Below are 23,028 nucleotides of genomic sequence, written 5' to 3'. Positions count from 1 at the left end.
TGAGTAGAACGTTCAAAACAGCATTTATTTAAAAACCTATAGCAATGTAAATCTCTTTACTCTCACTTTTGATCAATGAATGCATCCTTGCTAAATATAAGCATTAATTAAGAAAAAACTGCATTGACTCATTGACTCATATATCACAATATCCATGCTCTCCAAACCACTCCTACCATTCTAGAGAGGTAGGGTTCTGCCTAGATTGAGATAACACCGTCATGCCTTACTCTAGACGAGAGTGTTTTTTTGCACATTTGTGTTGCAGATTGGCATTCTGACCTTCACGGCTGTCCATCAAGCTCTGCGTCTGTGTAATTGCCTGTCTCTGCGGTCTCTCTCCCCTCCACTGCTCTCCAATAGGTCAGACAGATGGACAGGCGCTGACCTGCCTACAGGAGTGACGTGCTGGAGATCTGTGCATGAGTGTGTGTGGGTTTGTGTGTCTGTATCATCGTGAGAGAGTAAGCACATGCACACACCCACTGCTCACCCGCAGGCTGGATTTAGTCCATTAGAAGTGAGAGGACTCTTTTGTGTCCTCCTTTCTCTCTCTTACATGTGTCCATCTGCTGATTTGCCAGCCAAATGGTTTATTCTTCTAATCACAGTGTTTATATGAGTCTCTCCAGACATGCTGATACATTGTTCTAGTTCTAACAAGCCTTGACTCTATTTTCGAGGGCTAGTGAGTGATATAATGGAGAAAATGCTATAGATTAGCTTTTCCATTCTTCAGTTTTCTTTCTTCCCACTGGATATTGAAATATTATCATAAAAACAGGGGCAACTGGGGCTAGTTGTCACACTGGGTGAAAATGTTTCAGGGTGGGTTTAGATTTGGAAATTAATAGATATGTACCTAGAAGTGACTGGTACAAAAAGGCTGTTGTTTTTGCTGGAAAAAAAAAAAATAATATATATATATATATATATATCAGTGGTATACTGGTATTGTCAGGGAATCTCTGTCATCAGCCCAGTCACCACACTCACCTGTTCACAATCTCCTCGTTATTGATCACCAGCACCTGTCAACACTCATCAGCTCCACTATATCTGCACACTCTCTACACTCCCTCCTTGTCTGGTCTACAGTTTACTACCCCGAGCTGTCACCAGACCCTGTGTGCACTAACCTGTGCATATTTACCTTACAGTTCTCCAACGTTTCTCCTGCAATCCTCCAGCGAAGTATCCAGTAATCTCCAGTTCCCGACCTCCATTGATCCTGTGAAAGAGACTCACTTCAGTTCCCAGCTAAGACTCTAAGAATTGTGCAAAGCGTCAAGATGCTCACCTGCCTTTCTCCCCACGATCAGCATTACCTGTCAATAAACCATCGTGTTGTATCACTTACCTGTTTGTGTCTGACCCGTTTGTGACAGAAGACCGGACCTGCACAACTATACCATGGACTTCCTATTTTCTAACGATGAAAGTTTGCTCCTCACAGTTTTCCAGGATGGCTGTCCTATTGAGGATTATGTCGAGGAACTTCTCGATCCTTCCTATAGGGTTCCATGGAAGGAAATAACCCTGAAAACAGTCTTCTGGGGTGGATTAGATGATCAGCTCTATCAGCAGATGTCGGTGTTTGATACAATCTGTTCTTTGGAGCGTTATATCGACTATGCTAAGTGGTTTGTCCTTTTCTGTAGGTGAAGCAAGCCTTAAAACTTATTTATTCAGTTTCAGATGATGTATAAATCTCAAGGTCTCAAAAAAAGACCTTTATGACTGGTTTTGTGGTCCAGGGTCACATATAAAACACTGTAATATAAAATACTATTATTACAAAACATTTGTAACAGACAATGTTATAATTGCAGACTATGAGGTGTGTGTTTGACTAAATACAGGATCAGTGCTAATTGAGCCTCAGGGCTGCTAACTGAGCATTGGTGGTGAGGTGGGACTCGTTAGTTTAGAGTCAGTCCTGCTTTGTTTACAAAAGGCCACCCACTGGCAGACTTGTTGCTTTGTTTATCATTAGTTTAAAGGGAAGAGTGCGTGCATGTGTGTTTCTGGATGTGTTGGTGTGTTTGCGTAGGAGTGTTTTTAATTAGCTGAAATGGAAGAGAGAAACATTTGCTTGTGTCTGCTTAACCCATCTGATCGGCGTGGAAGAGGAAATGTCACATTTGAAAACAAGCTGAATGCATTGCTGAATTAATACATTCCGAATCATTGTCCATAACACCTCTGGGCAAAATACATTTTGACCACAGCTGAAATGTACGCCTGACCCCGATTAAATATCTAGGAATGCTTTTAATTTTATTTATGCTTAACTGCACATTTTATGGAATTTGTGCAAAATAGTTTGTTCTAGTACTCAGCAGAGTTTGATGTATACAGATATTTAATAGCATAGAGACATTTATTCATTTAAATGTTTTATTGTTCACTCTGTATATGTGTGTATGTTCATTCAAAACATACTTTTTTTTTTTTGTGGAGTGGTGGGGATTTTCTAGTGACTTTTTCTGCAGGTTACATAATTGACTGAGTGAGTCATTGAATCATTCAGTCAACCGATTAGTTTAAAATGTTAATATATTCAGGAACGAAAGTGTCCAAAATCACATACTTTCTAAGTAGGTACTTCTTTTGAATAAGTGCTTGCTTCATGACCATGTGTTCTATATAGCATGAATGAAATTTGGATGTACTACATTTGTCAATTTGTCATTGTCACATGACCTACCAGCATCAGATTCATGCCATTCACAACTCCTCTCCCACGGCCTCATTAGATATTACTGATATGAGTACTTTTCACTTACTGTTTTGTGAATCCTGTGCATTCAGACATACTGCTCTTTCTGCATAGTGTTTTTCTTTTGTATAATATATAGTAGTAAAGTACTGTACACGCACTCTGATGCAGCCAGTGTATTTATGAATGGGTCATTGAATCATTTACACAGATGATTTGTTCAAAAACACAGATTCAAAAATGAGTCATCGAATTGTTCGCTCAACCTGCTTGTTCAAAAAACTTTGATTAATTTGGGAATGAAACACCACTACTTTGTCTAGCTATGACTTTGTTTTAAACTTTTCATTGTTGGAGCAAAAATAGAAAACTGGCAATACTGTGTCTAAAAAGTGATGTAATATTATAGCTAATTGTTTATTAAATTACTTGAACTGTGGCGGTTTTCTGAATATCATCTCCTGTGATTACCATATTCTGCAGGGAAAACTGCTTTTCTGGTTTTAAATATGATTCAAAGTTAACAATTTTTTTGAGTCAAACGATTTTGAGTTGAAACGACAGTTATACTAGTTCATTCAATATTCTGCTTAGTTTAGTGTCAGTAGACCTAAATGTTCTTGTTGTCTGGACAATTTATAAAGAAAAGAAAAGAAAATGGAAAAATTGAAAAAAAATATTTGTACAGTGTAGTAGGAAATTATTCTGATGCAGCCAGTGTCTTTATGAATGAGTCATTGAATCATTTGCACAAATTATTTGTTTAAAAACACAGATTTAGGAACAAAAAAATAGAATTGTTCACTCAACCTACTTGTTAAATAAATATTTAAATATTATTTTGGAAAGAAACACCACTGTTTTGTCTAGCTACGGCTCTGTTTTAAACTGTTTTCATTGTTGGAGCAAAAATAGACAACTGGCAATATCGTGTCTAAAATGTTAGTTACTTAATATTAGGTAATAATTTAGTTTGAACTGTTTGAACTATGAATATTACCTTCTCTGATTACTGTATTCTGGAAAACTGTTTTTTTTTTTATTTTTATAAATATGATTCAAAGTTAATTTGTGTCATTTGATTAAGACAAATGTATGTGAATCAACACGTTTAATGTGGTTTTAAAGTAGAATTGTTTGGCTAGCATTTATAGTCAAAAAAAGTAGTTTAGAACTTTAAATGAGGATAGAAATCAATAAGCACTTAATTTGTGAGGAAATAGAGTTGGAATATACTTGTAATGATTTGTCTCTCCCTATCTCTTTCTGTCTCTCTGTACTTCCATTTCTTTTGTCTGTTTAATTGAATTTAAATTGAATTGATCCCATGCTGACATTATCTGAACTCCATTTGCAGAATTCAGTGTGCAGTTCTGAAGAAATACAGTCTACACACTCCTACTGTCTTCCTCAATCAATGTCACCCAGCTCCATTCTCCTTGTTCTTTTATGATGTTCTTCATACACACTTGGCTTTGATCAATAGGTCTTATGTGTGCGTTTTATGTTCGTAGGTTTTCCCACAGGACGTTACACTTCCTCCCAAATCGTTCGGGCATATTGTAGGACGTTTATAGACATGCTTAGTGGCCAATGACAACATGACAGACTGCTGACAAATTCATGTACGACAATGACGTTGATAGACAGGTGTCAAGAATGGCTTTTGACACCCTCAGTACTCATTTAAAGAACTCTTGAGGAATAAATGGAATTCTGAAGTGGCACAATCATCTGCCCATGGGAAATAAATAAGCATACATTATGATTTTCATATCTGAGTCTTCAATTATTTTCCTATCAGCAGCATAATCTTTCAGCACTTGCTGAATAAATGTGATAAAAGAGATATAAGGGCTTTGTTAATTACGCAGTCAACCATGAACTGAATCCTGAAACCATATCGGATAATAGATCTGAATAGACTAAAAAGATTGTTTTGTTGCTGTGAAGAGATTTCCTCAAATGCATTGTTGAAAGAGAGAGATGAGTAGAGAGTGAGCCAGGCTGGAGGGTTTGAAGGCTGAGATGAATCATTTCTATCTTTGAGAATGGATGGTTGAAGGAGATGTTGATAATGCTGCATCTCTATTTCAGAGTCATCATTTCACCACTAATTACTCCTGTCTTGCCTCTGTAGGCCTTCCACAACACCATCCCACCTTTTATCCCATCTAATAACCAGAAATTGCTGACACAACCACCCACATCTCCATTCCAAAGCACATCCTTCAGTTCCTCTTGAAATTATTTTGTTGCAGTCAAGGATTTGTGGAAGAGTGGTCTAAGACTCCTTAAGGCCATTTGACTTTTACTAATGTATGTTCCTGCTGTCATTATGAACAATTTATTGGTGCATGCTATTCCAAAGAGAGAAAAAAAGCTGTTTTCATCAAAATGTAATTACTTTGCCTCTAAATCTAAAATACATTTTGTTTGATGTCATCACAACCTCTTATTATTTTTCAGATCCTAAACTCCAAGTGTGATACAGAAACCATGTTTCAGACAGTTCCTGATGGATGAATAAGTCCTGTCCTACATTCACTGGAAAATGTTTTGTCAGGTAACCTAAAAAATACTTTTTTACTGTATTTTTGAATAAATGCATGCAGCCTTGCTGAGCAAAAGAGACATGATTTCAGTTTTTAGTGATTTATATTTAATTGATTTATATTAAATTGATTTATGCTAAATATATGTAGAATTTTAATACTCACCATTTATCAGTACTGGCCATAATATGAAAATAATTAACAGTTTATCGGTATTGACCAGAATTTTAATATGGTTGCATCCCATTTTTTTTACTTCACTCTACATTTTCACTTTTTATAGGGTTTCCTTTCTCATTGACACTTGTAATTACAGTACATTATGTAAGTGGGCTGTGACTACAGTTTCATGTTGACTACAAACTTGCTTTAATTTTGCTGGAAAACAAATTCTCAAAGCACACTCATATATTTATAATGATAGTAACCAAGAATGCTGTGACACATCTCTGAGAAATGCTCTTCATTCCACCATTTGAAAAGCTTTGAGTAGCTTGAATAAGGCATCACACCCATGCTCCACCACTCTCTCAGCAGTCCCTCATTGTTTTGCCTACTTTCATCTTTCAGTGTCTTTGCACCCTGTTTTAGCACTATGTTATAGCACTTAACCGCTGCAGTTTCTTCTCATCCATTATTGGTCATTTTCTGTTCTCACTATGTCACTCGCAGCCATTATTGTTATCAGTCATCCTCCCTCCACAGGTTTCCTCTCTCTACCTCTCATTTCTGCTCCTCAATGTTCCATCACCTTCTCCTTACCTCGCACAGCCTGTAATTCTTTCTCCTCTGTCTGAGGTTTCAGATTCCCCCAAAACCCAATGTCAGAAATGTCAGCACCTCAAACTTTTGAACAGATGTCTACATATGTGAAAATAAAATATATAATATACAACCCGAATTCCGGAAATATTGGGACATTTTTTAAATTTGAATAAAATGAAAACTAAAAGACTTTCAAATCACATGAGTCAATATTTTATTCACAATAGAACATAGAGAACATAACAAATGTTTAAATGGAGAAATGTTACACTTTTATCCACTAAATGAGCTCATTTCAAATTTGATGCCTTCTACAGGTCTCAAAAAAGTTGGCACGGGGGCAACAAAGGGCTGAAAAAGCAAGACATTTTGAAAAGATTCAGCTGGGAGAACATCTAGCAACTAATTAAGTTAATTGACATCAGGTCTGTAACATGATTAGCTATAAAAGGGATGTCTTAGAGAGGCAGAGTCTCTCAGGGTGCTATCACACTTGGTTCACTTATCTGGTCCGAACCCTAGTTCGATTGGTCCCCCTGCCCCTGCTGGACTGCGTTCATATTATTTTATTTGGATCCAAAACGCGGTTCATTTGTGTCATCAAGCCAGCAGCTGTTTACCCCGTTGCTTAGTAACGACGGTGCAGTAGAACACGGCAAAATGCATAACATTGCTCTCTGCACTTTTATATATTGACGTTTTGAACCGTTCGTTTTGAACATTTGCATCTGTCTTACGAATGTACTGCAAATTCTCTAAAGAACGCGGAAGGCGAACAGAAATGAGACATACAGCTCAATGCTCGCAGCGCGACAGTCATGCTCGTCAGTAAAGTGAGTGAAACACACACACAAACATACGTTTCTTTTTATCAAATAATACGTAATTAATAGCGGTTCACTTCCGTGATTTGGTATGATTGCATTCACATCAGCAGCGAACCTTACCGGAGTTCACTTGAACCATACCCCAGATCATCCTTTTTAAGCGGACTCGGGTACGGTTTGCAGGTGCACACCCGAGTTCGGAAGACAGCGTTCACATCATCCAAACGAACCAAACTCTGACGTCAATCGAACCCGGGTGCGCACCAAAAGTGATAATGTGAAAGCACCCTCAGAAGTAAAGATGGGCAGAGGCTCTCCAATCTGTGAAAGAGTGCGCAAAAAGATTATGGAATACTTTAAAAACAATGTTCCTCAACGTCAAATTGCAAAGGCTTTGCAAATCTCATCATCTAGAGTGCATAATATCATCAAAAGATTTCTCCAGAGAAACCGGAGAAATCTCTGTGCATAAGGGACAAGGCCGAAGACCTTTGTTGGATGCCCATGGTGTTCAGGCCCTCAGACGACACTGCATCACTCATCAGCATTGACATTACTAAATGTGCCCAGGAATACTTCCAGAAACCACTGTCGGTAAACACAATCCGCCGTGCCATCTGCAGATGCCAACTAAAGCTCTATCATGCAAAAAGGAAGCCATATGTGAACATGGTCCAGAAGCACTGTCGTGTCCTGTGGGCTAAGGCTCATTTAAAATGGACTGTGGAAAAGTTCAAAGTGGAAAAGTGTTCTATGGTCAGACGAGTCCAAATTTGACATTCTTGTTGGAAATTACAGACGACGTGATATCCGGATTAAAGAGGAGGGAGATCTTCCAGTGCGTTATCAGTGTTCAGTTCAAAAGCCAGCATCTTTGATGGTATGGGGGTCCATGAGTGCATACAGTATGGGAAGCTTGCATGTTTTGGAAGGCACTATGAATGCTAAAAGGTATATAAAGGTTTAAAAGCAACATATGCTCCCCTCCAGACAACATCTATTTCAGGGAAGGCCTTGTGTATTTCAGCAGGACAATGCAAAACCACATACTGCAGCTATTACAACAGCATGGCTTCATGGTATAAGAGTCCGGGTGCTGAATTGGCCTGCCTACAGTCCAGATCTTTCACCTACAGAGAACATTTGGCACATCATTAAACAAAAAATATGTCAAAAACGACCACAAACTCTTCAGCAGCTGGAAACCTATAACAGGCAAGAATGGGACCAAAACTCCAGAAACTCATAACCTCGATGCCCAGACGTCTTCAAACTGTTTTGAAAAGAAGAGGAGATGCTACACCATGGTAAACATGCCCCCGTCCCAATTATTTTGAGACCTGTAGCAGGCATCAAATTTGAAATGAGCTCATTTTGTGCATAACATTGTAAAATGTCTCAGTTTAAACATTTGTTAGGTTATCTATGTTCTATTGTGAAAAATATATATATATATATATTGGCTCATGTGATTTGAAATACATTTAGTTTTTATTTTATTCAAATTTTAAAAAATGTCCCAACATTTCCACAATTCGGGTTGTAAATACTATGTGAAATAGGAAACATTGTTCCCTGCGGAGAACAAAAGTAGTAAAACTGTACTGTACGAGTGAATCTGTATGGCTGCTGTATAATAAAGAACCTTGGCTAGAGAATGGGTGGATAAATTAATTTATTGATTGGGATGTTGTAAAAGCTGTGTGTAAAAGTACATGTAGCTTATCTGAAACCTATTAAGTGAACCATTATTGTATTTAGTGGAAGTGATTCAAACGTGGGCCTGTTGCCTCAGTGTACACAAGAGAGAGGAACACAGATATATAATAGTACATGACATCAGAGATTACATCAACCCTGGTCTGATCCTGCCAGGTTTTACAACACCGTGCAGGATGGATTTTATTAGCATTTGTAGGGTGCAGCATTTTCACATTATTATTCAGAGTGGCATTTATAATGCAAACAGATTTGCTACATATAAGACGATACGTGTGATCAAATGAATCCAAGCAGAACATGCTGCTAATTTCCTGGCTTGTAAAAGCACAGCAGGATATTTCACATCTAACAAGTTTAATCAGCTGAGATTCAAATAATGCATGTAGCATTGCAATAGGAATACAGTTTATTTGATTCACAGCATACAAGCCATAATAGAAGACTGTCACAGCTGTCACATTAACAAAAAAACTAACAAGAAAAAAAAACAGCTGAATGTATGCTAGTGTTGATTTACCTGTGTTTTACACTTGTTTAGACCTTAGACCATCCAAGATGTAGATGAGTTACAGTAGTTCATTCATCAGAACAGATCTGGAGAAATTTATCATTACATCACTTGTTCACCAATGGATCCTCTAAAGTGAATGGGTGCCGTCAGAATGAGAGTCCAAACAGCAGATGAAAACATCATGATAATCCACAAGTAATCCACACCACTCCAGTCCATCAGTTAACATCTTGTGAAGTGAAAAACTGTGTGTTTGTAAGAAAGAAAAAAAACATTATTAAGACTAGTTTTAACTTCAAACGAGTACTCTATTTATAACATTGTTTCTCCAGTGAAAAAGCCGTCTAGTCTGAATCAGGAGAGAGATATGCTTAGATTACAAGCGAAAACAGTCTAAAATAGTTCTAAACAAATATGTTGGTGGGTGTTGATGTGAGAGGACAACAGAGGATGGACTTTTTAGCTGGAGGAAGTGTTATTATGGATTATGGACTCGTATTTTGACCAGAAGCAACAGCTTAAAGCTAAAACATCTTAATGGTTGATTATTATTATTATTATTTTTTAAACAGACAGCTTCACTTCAAAACATTAACTGATGGACTGGAGTTGTGTGGATTACTTGTGGATTATTGTGATGTTTTTATCAGCTGTTTGGACTCTCATTCTGATGACACCATTCACTGCAGAGGATCCATTGGTGAGCAAGTGATGTAATAATATATATATATATATATATATATATATATATATATATATATATATATATATATATATATATTATTTTATTTTTAATATATTCTAACAAAGAAACAAACTCATATACATCTCGGATGGCCTTAGGGCGACCAAATTTTCAGTACATTTTTATTTTTTGGTGGACTGTTCCTTTAAATGACCTTTACTAAATAGGTACAATATAAGACAATGTTCAAGCTTGAATTGACTGCTTTGTCTCAAAATCTTATAGTTATGAGCCCTAAGTGACAGCTTGCCCCTGGTCTCCCCTATACAGTATATGGTCTCTAGTAGTTTTATCTTTTGTTTTTTTGCTAAGTAGTCTATGAACAACTGAGAGCTTGTCATTTTTCCTTTTGTAGGTTTCAGCACCAAGGACAGTGACCATTCTGACAGTTATGCAGTAAACAGGTTTCAACTGGCAGTGCAGGAATAAAGCATATCAAATTGTAACATTTCACTGCTCTCTTAGACATTGCCTTCTATTAATATATAGCACTTTGCATATTTATTTAACTCAACTAGGCCCAGAGTGCAAGAAACTGCTTAGGAGAGCATAAAATTCACGGAGCAAAATGTTAATGAGACCACATTAATGCACCAAGTACTCTTAGCCTCCAACGCATGTTTCTATCAGGCATTAAAAACAAGAATCAGCTGAAGCTTATGTGACTGATGAGTGTGACGTTGTCAAAGTAATGACGCTGTGATTTATCACCGGTCCGTTGATACCTGAACATGAGCTCCCCCTGTAGCCAACGCTCCCATTTATACTCACATTAAAGTTCCTGATACATTTAAGGGCAGCACATACAACATCACTGGCATTCAGCTGAGAAAGCATTCGTGCACTTCTCAATTCTGTCACATGGCTGACGAAACAAATCTGCATGCAAAATCGGCAGCATCCTGAAAATAATTCAAACAGCATTAATGACTTATACATGAAATCTGTTGCACTTTGCAATTGAAATCTGTTGCAATTATCACGAAAGCTGCTTGATGCACAAATTAATATAAAAACATGAGAAAAGAGAGGCACATAGTATTTCAAGTGCATGTCATGTTAAAGTGGTTGACACATTGACATTATTTGTCAGCATCAAGATTTTAGGTTAAAATGTATTTGAGTATACATTCAAGTCAAAGTGTATATTTTAGGTGCTGCAATTGGTCACCATTTATCTTATGCTTTTCAGCATTTTATATTTATTTTGTCTTTATTATTTTCAATAGCCCTGCACTGTACTTTAAGTTAAATTTTAAATTCTATTTTAATTTTAATTTTTGTTTTTTGTCGTATTGTCTTTTTGTTTTTATTTGTAGTTATATTTATTTTACTTTTAGTATTTTTTTGTATGTTTTTGCCATTATTATTATTATTATTATTATTATTTTATTGAACATGTATAGTTTTTATTTTTTTTTTAGATATTTTAATGTTTAAATTTAAGTTTACATTTTATATTTTAGTTCAGTTAATGTTGTCCAAGATAAAACTGGGAAATCTTAAGCATTTTTTTTTGTTTGTTTTATTTTTTTAAATAATAAAACACAAGTTTTTAATAATGTTATCTTTGTGTTATTGTTAGTTTTCAAGTAAACAGGTATAAAAATATATATATTTACTGAGCCATGTTTATCAAGTTTTTCTCGGGGTTAATCCATGTTTTTTTTTTCTTCTTCTCCTCCTTCTTCTTCTTCTTCTTCTATTTTTTGGTTCAGTTAACGTTTTATTGTACTTCAGGTAATGAAAATGTTTTATTATAGTTTTAGTTATTCATACTTACAAAAATATATGCCTGTTTACTCTCGTTTAATGTAAACATACTATTTTTATATTTTAATATTTTAATAAAATATTTACAATACATAGACTCTCCATCACAAGACACCTGTTCAGACGCGCGCGCGCGCGTTCCACAGACACCTGCATGCGCGCGCCACCGCTGCGTAATCAGCGTTTGGGTTAGCGCGTGCCAGGAGAGAGAGAGGGAGAGGGAGAGAGAGACTGAAAGATACCTAGTGGAGATGTAAGTCGCTGCTGAAGATTCGCAACAACAAGCAAGTGCTTTAGCGCACCTCCCCCTCCCACTGCGCTCGCTCAGAAAAAAACACACACACACACACACACACACAAAACATGTTTCTCTTTTGCCTGAGATACACAGTGATGTGAATATCTGTGTGCTGTTGGAAACAGAGCTCTGAGACTGCTTAAAACAGAAAGAATAGCGGAAACAAGAATTCCTCGCGTGCTTGCAGGAGTCGGACGCATAAGCGATCACACGGGATTTCTTCAAACAGCGGTATGTCCTGCTCTATTTCAACCCTCCTCAAGCGATGTGATTTAAATGATTGTCTACTTTTGTTTGGTCCGCTGTGAACGTTACCAGGATGTTGGCATGTTTTGGTTGTTTTCTGTATAGACAAACTGTGTGATGTATTTCATGCGCAAACTGTTGACAGTACAGTAGATGGTTCACCATGCGACTCGCATATCACATCGACCTCATCAACTGTAGCGAAATCTATTTGGGTCAATGACGATAAATGTTGTCAGAGATACAAACGGGACATATTTAAAATACATAATATAAAACACACGTTTCAAGTTCATAGTAATATTATCTTTGTATTTTTGTTGGTTTTAAAGTAAACAATGTTTCCAAACATTCTTCAAGGTATATATATATATATATATATAAACAATTTTTGATTCATTAATATAAAGAGTTACTCCATTTGACCTGACCTAACAGTTTATTTATTTATTCATGTTTTTAATATTTCAATATTTCAAAACCTCAAAACTTGAGAGTGGTTTGTTGTCATGTCACATGACAACAAAATGGCTGCCTGCATATTGGTTACACCAGACTGACTTTAATTTGGCGAACAAACTTTTTCAAATATTAATAATATTTTAAACAATATCGCTTTACTGCATATTTTTGTTTCCAGTTATACATTTAGAAGACACTTTTATCCAAAACGACTTACAAAAGAGGAACAAAGGCAACTCCAAAGAACCAACAGTATTTTTAATATACAATGTGCCAGGTTTATTAGACATCTAGAATAGGAAACAAGCTAGAGATTTTTTTAAACATACAACATGTTTATTACTTTTGGTAACACTTAATTTTAGTGTCCTTGTTATATGCACGTACTATAACAGTACATTAAGCATAAATGCATGCAACTAACCCTTAACTAAATACGAATCCTAACCTTGTAGCAAGTACGTGTTTTTAACTAATTTTACCAGGTATTGAATGTAAAATTCATAAATGACAAGGACACCTTAAAAGTGTAATCTTTACTTTTTTTACCACCAAAGTATGAAAAGAAAAAAAATAATCATAAATGTAAAAACATGTTAATCGTGGATGTGGGATAGACAGCATGGAGAGCATGCTTCACTCAGCATTTTTATCTTTATGTTTATTTTTGTTTTGTTTTTTCTCCAATAGCTGAAGTCATGGAGTTCCCAAATGATTCCATCAGCTTTGCTGACCCCAGACACTTCCGTCTGTACAACGAGTCCCTGTTCCAGAACAACTTCAGCGCCTTCAATGGGACTGACAGCTTCTTCCCAAGGGGTGTCAAGATCACTATAGCAGTGGTCTACATGATCGTCTGTGTGGTGGGGCTGGTGGGAAACTGCTTGGTCATGTACGTCATCATCAGGTAAGCTGACGGGTCAAAACAGGATGGAACTTGATATATGTGACCTTGCACTCACAAAACCAGTCATAAAGGTCAATTTTTTTTAAATTGAGATTTGTATATAATAAGCTTTCAATTGAAGCTGAATAAATACACTTTTTTTTTTTTTTTTTGTCAGGATAGGACAATATTTGCCCGAGATACAACTATTTGAAAATCTGGAATCTGAGGGTGCAAAAAAATCTAAATATAGAGAAAATCACCTTTAAATTTGTCCAAATGAAGTCTTTATCATTGCATATTACTAATCAAAAATTAAGTTTTGATATATTTACAGTAGGAAAGTTACAAAATATCTTCATGGAACATATTTACTTAATATCCTAATGATTTTTAGCATAAAATAAAAATTGGTAACACTTTAGAATAGGTAACACTTGTTAACTATTAACTACGACTTTTCCCTCAATAAATTCTTAGTAAGGTAGTTGTTAAGTTTAGGTATTGGGTAGGATTAGGGACGTAGAATAAGGTCACGTAGAATAAGGCATTAATATGTGCTTAATTAGCACTAATACATGGCTGATATTCTAGTAATATGCATGCTAATAAGCAACTAATAGGTGTAACCGTAAAAAAAGTGTTACCGAAAAATGTATCATTTTGACCCATACAATGCATTGTTGGCTACTGCTACAAACATGCCCATGCAACTTACAACTGGTTTTGTGGCCCAGGGACACATACGACCTGATGAATAGAAAACAGGATGGAACTTCATGTATTATTCATAATAAAATGAGGAGTTGTAGGTTATGGGTTTGGTAATGGGTTTGGTAATAGTACACTGCGCAGTTTATTTGAGAGCCATGAGGAAAAACCTCTGCATTCTGACAGCAGACCACAGGGTCATGACCTTCGGCTCAGAGACTGAAGTGTTTATTTGCTGTGGTGGACAGTTCAGCACTCAAAGTGGTCATTCTTTTTTCTTTTCTTTTTTGTCTTTCTTTTTATTGTCCTACACCAACTCAACCAATGGCATAGATATGGGGCAGGACTTTTTGTTTGACTAGGAAACCTGTTGGAAACAGTCATCGTTTTTGCAGTTCTGTTTACTTTCTGATAATCCATTAAAGACAGACCCGTTGTGAGCTCTGAGGTTGTTAATCGATGGTATATGATTTCACTGAAGCCATCTGTTTGCATTAATTCAACCTGCTTTTAAAATAACCATGTTATGTTGATAGTGGAATTTGTGGTTTAAATATATATATATATATATATATATATATATATATATATATATATATATATACATATATATTACCCATGATGCTGTACAGAAAATGCCACCAATCAGAGAGTCACAGTGATCAGAGCGCACCAAAAGGATTCCACCCACACCCATGAAGCAGTAAAAATGATCTAACTGTCAAAATACTTTAATAGTTGTGTATACTGTATATATCTATATTTTGCAATAGACTTAAGATATATAGTTTCTATCTACACAGTCAACAACTGTAAATAATTTGTTTTATGTTTCACCGTCATTACTATGTCATTTGCAGTGCTTCATGTAATTGTAATTCTTTCCTTCATTACAGCCGTTAACCACACAGTCTTGTATATTTGCCTGATTTTCAAATGTTGCTTTATCTCAGATAAAAGTTTGTAACGTTATGATTCACATCATAGCTGGTTGGTGATAGTCTGTGTATTTATTTTGGTCCATACAATGAAAGACTTTCATTGTGTGGACAAAATGGTCTTCAAAATATCTCCTTTTGACCTGAAGGTGAATAAATACATTTTTTGGGTGAACTATCCCTTTAAAGCAATTGAGAGCCAGTACACCACATTTAACCCACACTGTACTACAACTGAGAACCCCAATGCACAACCATCTCACCCAGCAGGCTTTGATCGCTATCGACAGCTCAGTGGGCCAAGAGATGTGAAATTAATTTTCACCCTCCATCCTCACTCTTTCTGTTTGTTTACATGCTTTCTCTCAATTACCTCATCTTTCCACCTCCTCATCCCACACCTCACCCCTTTCTCTCTCCATTCCTTTGTTGTTTTACAAAATGTATGTAATTTGGTCCTGGAGTTTCACTGTACGAGCGAAAGCTACAATGGTGGGTCAAAAATCTGTATTATAACTAATCATGGCACATTGTCTTTCTTTTTCCAATTCTGGGCTTTCCTGTTTACCCCATTTTCTCATCTCGTGAACCATCTGGAAGTACAAAGACCTTTTTTTTTTTTTTTTTGCATCACTCCTTCACAATTTATTACAATTTGTGCTTATGTTTATACTGTAGATGCCATAAACTAGTTTTTAATAATTATTATTGATGGTTTCAACATGTTAATGCTTCCAACCCAATATCATTTAAATATGAGGAACCCAATATTTATAATGTTTGCCAACACACTGTAAGCTACACAGACAGAATACAGATAGTCCTTTGGATTTCATGGCGAGGTCACATATGTAGCTAATTTAATGTCATTTGGTTTCAAACATCTAGGCTGCATCCAAATCCAAAGGCAGCTGCTTTGCTGTTTCATTGCCCAGTCAGTGCATTAACAGGCGGTGTTTTTGTATTAAGACACCTTTTAAGAAATCTGGTTCCAGTCTGCCTTTTAGGGCTCCATGTGGTCATGTCTAATGATCTAAAACAAATTCAAATGAGCTAAATGATTATTTTAGAGCAGATACACTCTTAAAATAAAGGTTCTTTATTGGCATCTATGGTTCAATGAAGAATCTTTAATATCCTCAGAAATGTTCAGTTTTACTAACAATTCTTTCTAGTGGAAAAAGGTTTTTTTTTTTTTTTTTGACTTTTAAGATGTTCTTCACACTAAGAAAAAATAGTTCTTTTAAGAACTGTTCACTGAGAGGTTATTTGGGGAATCTAAAATGGCTCTGCTATGGCATCCCTGCTGGAACCTTTATTTTTAAGAGCAAGAGTCATAAGCTGAAAATATATATTTTTTTAAATAGACGTTTTAAAATCTTTTACTTCTTCTGACCACTTCATCAGATGCCATTTTTATTATTTTAACCATGAGCACACAAAGGATTGTGGGATATTATAGGCAGTGAAGTAACAGGATGTTATGCCAAATTCGATTTCAGACCTGTCTTAAGGGATAGTTCTCTCAAGAATGATAATTCTGCCATAATTTACTCACCATCACATTGTTCCAAACCTGTATGACTTTCTTGTTTCTGTGGAACATAAAGGAAGATACTTTGAGAAATGTCTCATTGAGGTTTTTTATTTTTTAATTTTTTTTTAATTTGATTTATTTATTTTTTCTCTATGCAATGGAAGTCAATCACTACCAAAATGGTTTGGTTACCAACATTCTTCAAAAATGCGTTGGTTACCAAATTCTTCTTTCTTCAATAGAAAAAAACAAACAAAAAAATGACAGAATTTTAATTTTTACCATGTAAAGGCAGCATCATTTTGGTTTTATATACAGACGTGGCCTGAACTGTCCATCTGGTTGTGTCTGGTTGTCCCATAATGATATTGTACCACACATGGTGCATAGTGATGTACCAGAGATTAATCATCGGGCAGCCTCAGTTTCCTGTTCTGTGCTGAGTCTTTAGGCCGTCACCCACTCAGACCCAGCTCACCCACCCTCTCCATCTGCCAGCATGCGTGGAGGCCACAAATGTGTTTATTGTCCCTCCCTCACTGAGGGAAAGTGTATGATTATGAGTCTGATGTATCACTGCTTTTGCTTGGATGAGTGCCGTTGATGATTTCAGCTGTGAAAGTTGTGGCGTTCTCTCTCTGTTCACTCTCATAATGTATTGTTTTGTCTCCTTCTTGCACATTCTGTCGTGTGAATCAATCATGTGTCGGTGTGGAGGAATGTGGATGTAAGCGGTTTACTTCTGCCATTTTGCTCTTTCCCTCTTTAAGAGAAGAGCTTTCCTGCCAGACCAGCGCTTTCACCAATCTCAGCCAATCAGAAGCATCGACCCACTGGCAGGATGAAACCGTATATGCATCATTCTAATCAGTTTGTGTTGTTCTGATCTAAATGCTGAGTCAATCCACTCTCTAAAAGAAGTCATTCCTGGAATGCATGAGCAATTTCCATGCGTTTCATCTCTGTTTGTGTCTAGGTTGTCTGATGACATTGAATAGTGTCTTTTTACAGTTAAAACAGATTGAAGTGTCAGATGTTTGAGGAAGTAACTGGATGGCTGGTTATTTCATGAGTGCCTTGGTGTAAGGGTTGATGAAATTTAAATGATGGAAGATGTTTCTCTATCCATCCATCCAACCATCCATTTGTCTCGCTGACCATCCTTCTACCTGACTGTATGCATCCATACTTTCATTTCTTTGTCATTCATCCATTCGCCTGTCTGCCTGTCCACCCATTCACCTTTCTGCCAATCAATCCAGCTATTTTTCTATTTTTCCATTCATTGTTCCAGAGATCCATTCATTTTTAGGTTGTCTATCTGTGTACTTCCATCCATTCTTCCATCTGTCCAGCCATTCGTCTGTCTGTCCATCTATTCAGGTATCTGTCTATCTGTTCTTCCATCCATCCATCTGTCCTTCCATGGGTTGTCTGTCCCTCCATCCATCTGTTTGTCTGTCTGCCTGTCCATCCATCCATTACTTATTATAATTTTTTTATCTATCAGTTTATCAACCGTCACTTCTTAACCCATCTATTCATCCATCCATCAATCACTTATTATCCCATCAGCGGGTTATCTGTCTATCTAGGCACATACAGTCATGGCCAAAAATATTGGCACCCTTGCAATTATGCTCAGAAAATCTCTCAGAAAATTGTTCCAATTGCAAATGTTTTGGTATTTACGTGCTTATTGTTTTTGTTTGCACTGTAACAACACAAAAAAACAGAGAAGAAAAGTCAAACTGGATAAAATTTCACACAGAACTAAAAAAATGGATTGGACAAAATTATTGGCACCTTGTCAAAATTGTAAGAAATAATTGCTTTTCAAGCATGTGATGCTCCTGTAATTTGTATTTAGACACACATGTGGCAAGTAACAGGTGTGGACAATAAGTAATCACACTTGCAACCAGTTAAAATGGAGAAAAGTTTACTCAGTCTTTGTGTTGTGTGTCACACTGAGCATGGAGAAAAGAAAGAAGTCTAAAGAGTTGTCTGTGGATTTGAGAGAAAGAATTGTGGAAAAACATGGACAGTCTCAAGGCTACAAGTCCATCTCCAGAGATCTTAATGTTCCTGTGTCCACTGTGCGCAATATCATGAAGAGGTTTACAGCCCATGGCACTGTAGCTAACCTCCCTGGACGTGGACGGAAGAGAAAAATTAATGAAAATTACAACGAAGGATTGTTTGAATGGTGGATAAAGAACCCCGATTAACTTCCAAACAAATTCAAGCTGATCTGCAGACACAGGGTACAACAGTGTCAGCTCGCACTATCCGTCGCCATCTGGATGAAAAGGGACGCTATGGTAGGAGACCCAGGAGGACACCACTGCTGACACAAAGGCATAAAAAAGCAAGACTGGAGTTTGCCAAAACTTATGTGACAAAAACACAATCCTTCTGGGAGAACGTACTGTGGACAGATGAGACAAAAGTAGAGCTTTTTGGTAAAGGACATCATGGCACTGTTTACAGAAGAAGAAATGATGCCTTCAAAGAAAAGAACACAGTCCCTACAGTCAAACATGGTGGAGGTTCAAAGATGTTTTGGGTTTGCTTTGCTGCTTCTGGCACTGGATGCCTTGACTGTGTGAACGGTATCATGAAATCTGATGATTACCAAAGAATGTTGGGGCGCAACGTAGTGGCCAGTGTCAGAAAGCTGTGTCTCCACCAGAGGTCATGGGTCTTCCAACAGGACAATGACCCGAAACACACTTCAGAAAGCACTCAGAAATGGTTACAAACAAAGCGCTGGAGAGTTCTGAAATGGCCAGCAATGAGTTCAGATCTGAATCCCATAGAACACCTGTGGAGAGATCTCAAAACAGCAGTTGGGAGAAGGCATCCTTCAAATCTGAATGACCTGGAGCAGTTTTCAAAAGAAGAGTGGTCCAAAATTCCAGTAGAGAGGTGTAAGAAACTCATTCGTGGTCACAAGAAGTGATTGATTTCAGTTATTTTTCCAAAGGGTGTGCTACCAAATATTAAGTTAAGGGTACCAATAATTTTATCCAGTGCATTATTTGGGTTCTGTGTGGAATTGTATCAGATTTGACTTTTCTTTTCTTTTCTGTTTCTGTTTTTTTTTTTTTTTTGTGTGTGTTGTTCCAATGCAAGAAAAATAAATAAATAAACATGTGAGTACCAAAACATTTGCAACTGCAACAATTTTCTGAGAGAAGGGTTGCATTTTCTGACAGAATTGCAAGGGTGCTGATGTTTTTGGCCATGACTGTACATCAATCCATCCATCCATCCGTCCGTCTGTTCATTCATCTATCCATATGTCCATCCATCCATTGGTTGGGTGTCAACATACATCCATACGTTTGCCATCCTGTTTGTTCGTCCATCCATCCATGTGCTTGTCTGTCCATGCACCATCCATATCTGTCTATCTAGGTGCATACACCTATCCACCTTTCCATCTATCTGTCCATTCTTCTATCTGTCTGTACATCCATGTGCTTGCCTATCCATGCATTGTCTGCATATCTGTGCACATGCATCCATCCATCAATCACTTATTATCCCATCCATGGGTTATCTGTATATCTAGACGCATACATCAATCCATCCATCCATCATTCGTCTGTTCATTTATCTATCCATACGTTCGTCCATCCAGTGGTTGGGTGTCTGTCTGTCTGTGCACATCCATCCATACGTATGTCTTCCTGTTTGTTCGTCCATCCGTCCATGTGCTTGTCTGTCCATGCACCATCCATCCATTTATCCATCCATGGGTTATCTGTCTATCTAGGTGCATACATCTATCTGTCCATTCTCACATCTGTCTGTACATCCATCCATTGGTTGGCTGTCTATCGTGCACATCCATTCATATTCCTTTTCGTTTGTCCATCTGTCCATGTGCTTGTCAATCCATGCATTGTCTGTCTATCCATGCACATCCGTCCATCCTTTCCTCAGTTCGTCTGTCTATTCATGCACATCTGTATGTACATCCACCTGTCTGCTTGTTCCTCTGTCTGTCAATCCCTCATCTGATTCTGAACTCCCTGGAAGAGCTTTGAGGTAAAAGTGTGTTTATGGGCATTTGGAGAGAGTTCTCTTCCAGTTGGCTCAGATGGGTCCTGTCAGATCGATACTGGAGCTGTAATGAATTCATCCTCTCTCACTGGACTCAAGACAGTGCATTACAAGGAGGAATGAATATGAAACTGCATAACAGCGTTAGCACTGCCCTGCCGTGCCCTAAATTCAGTGTAAATGCTGTTTGGCTGTAGTGATGCTTTTGTAACTTTTTTTTGTGTCAATTCATCCTAAGTATTATAGTTCTTTTTTTTATTTTATTTTTATTTTTTTATGTTGGGCCTTCTGTAAAATGTTTTTAATGTAATTAAATCACTTTATGACTGGCTTCCATTCATTATAAGATGCAGTTTCACCATAAGAAAATAGTTTTCCACTAAAAGCATGATTCAATTGATCTAATTTTTTGTTTGTTTATTTAGTCTGTGCAGATCTCAGGCTGAATGTATTTTACAGTCCTTTGACTATTTCATGGCTTTTGTCTATATCCAACACTGGACATCAGAACTTTTATTTGTTTATGCATGGGCGCATAGTCAGTGTGCCAGTGACTCAGGGTGTCTAACTTCATTGGCTCATTATATATGAGTTTATCTGCAGATTTATGCTATTAGCCCCTTACCCTTATTAAAGTTGATGCAATGAAATTGTTACCAGAAAATTAGCAGGGCTTGCAAAATCACTAGACAGTAGCCGGCATATTAGAATATGCAAAGTGTGACTGATTATAACTTATACATGTGTTTCATGTATAATCAGGCATGCATAAAGGAAAAAGTGAAAAGGCCTTTTACTCTGTGCCTGGAAATATATTCAGTAGTTGTTAGGGAGGTATTCAATAAAAGGCTTTTCTTTGAGACTCTAAATGGCTTTTTTTGACATCTCTGACTGCAGTGTGTGCTCACATAAAGTGTGGTCCGCTCACTTAACTAAAACATAAAACCACCACAGATTTCAAAATAATCCCATGATCTATGATCAGTCATCGGGGGTTATGGTGCATTTATTAAGGCAATTTTCAATGCAGATATGTCATTTCAATATGATCTACATTAAAACAGTTTAATTCAGTTTCGTCAGTGAAGCCTGACTTGAGAGGCCATCAGTGCCACTACATCAGTGAATTTCTGTCAGTTGAATTAGTCTGAATATTCAGAACGTCAGGTTGTTCTTATAGTTGATTCAAGGCTTACCAGATTAACAATGTTAAACTGCGTTTGCACTGGACAGAGCAGTGGGTCTTGAAGGGATAGTTCTATCAAAAAAATGAAAATTTCATTTTAAGAGTGTGTCTATTTTGCACTCTTGATATTTTAGAGTGTCACCCCTTTATTGCTGTGCACTCTTTTTCTGCATCGTGAATGATTTGTAGATTGTACACACAAAAAATTCTCTGTATTTTTGTGTATTTCCCATTTATTTCCAATGTCGGCCATTTTTGACCATGAACAACACAAGTGTGACTATTTTATTTAGCTTTTTTGAAATAAGTCCACAATTTTTTTTATTTTTATTTTTTTTTGTGGTCACATAGTGACTGCCATAAAAGTCACCAAGTTTTGTACCATTCCGAGGAAGTAGCGATTTTTAAAAATTCGAAACTTTTTTTTGTGACCGTAAACACTTGATTCGTTATTAAAAATGTCTATTTTGAATAAAAGTTGTTCTTGTGAATCTTTTGAATAAAGCTTTTTTTTTTTTTTTTACATAGATAACAGCATATTAAAATGATTTTTGAAGGATCATGTGACATTAAAGACTGGAGTAATGATGCTAAATGGCATTCATCTTTCCTATTACAGGAATACAATTAATTTTAAAATATATTAAAATAGTAACCAGCTATTTTATTTAATATTTGTGTCAAATAGATGCAGCCTTGGTGAGTATAAGAGACTTCTTTCAAAAACATTACAAAAATCTTACTGACCCCAAATTTTGAAATGTAGTCCATATTAACGTACTCGGTTACTTACGTAACCTCGGTTCCCTGAGATACGGGAATGAGTACTACATCGCTAGACGCTAATGGGGAAAACTCCTTTTTCTCGGAGGACTGAAGACTTTTTCAATCATGCAGTGTAACTGCACAGCCATTGGTTCGTGCAGTGTATTAAAAACAAACCAATGGCTCGGAAGTGGTGCTGCACGAGCCTATGCGGTGAAGCCCGCCAGAATGGGCGGGGCCATCTGGCTATATAAGCGGGCATTTCATCATAAGATCTCAGGTAAATTCGACTGAAGCAACGACCC

The 23,028-nt window shown here is 36.9% G+C and overlaps 1 protein-coding gene across 1 annotated transcript in view; it reads left to right on the top strand.

Moving 5' to 3' along the window:
• The first annotated feature begins 11,660 nt into the window (after window positions 1-11,660).
• The window catches only part of oprl1 (opiate receptor-like 1), a 47,851-nt gene continuing 36,483 nt past the window's right edge, over window positions 11,661-23,028 (top strand). Inside the window, exons 1-2 of the mRNA XM_058764532.1 lie at window positions 11,661-12,149; window positions 13,317-13,533. Coding sequence (XP_058620515.1) covers window positions 13,325-13,533 — 209 coding nt within the window. The 5' untranslated portion in view covers window positions 11,661-12,149; window positions 13,317-13,324. The remainder of the gene's footprint in view (window positions 12,150-13,316; window positions 13,534-23,028) is intronic.

Source organism: Onychostoma macrolepis, chromosome 23, assembly GCF_012432095.1.
Source record: "Onychostoma macrolepis isolate SWU-2019 chromosome 23, ASM1243209v1, whole genome shotgun sequence".
NCBI lineage: Eukaryota > Metazoa > Chordata > Actinopteri > Cypriniformes > Cyprinidae > Onychostoma > Onychostoma macrolepis.
Note: the sequence above shows the minus strand (reverse complement) of the source record. Positions and strands in the feature narration are given on the sequence as shown.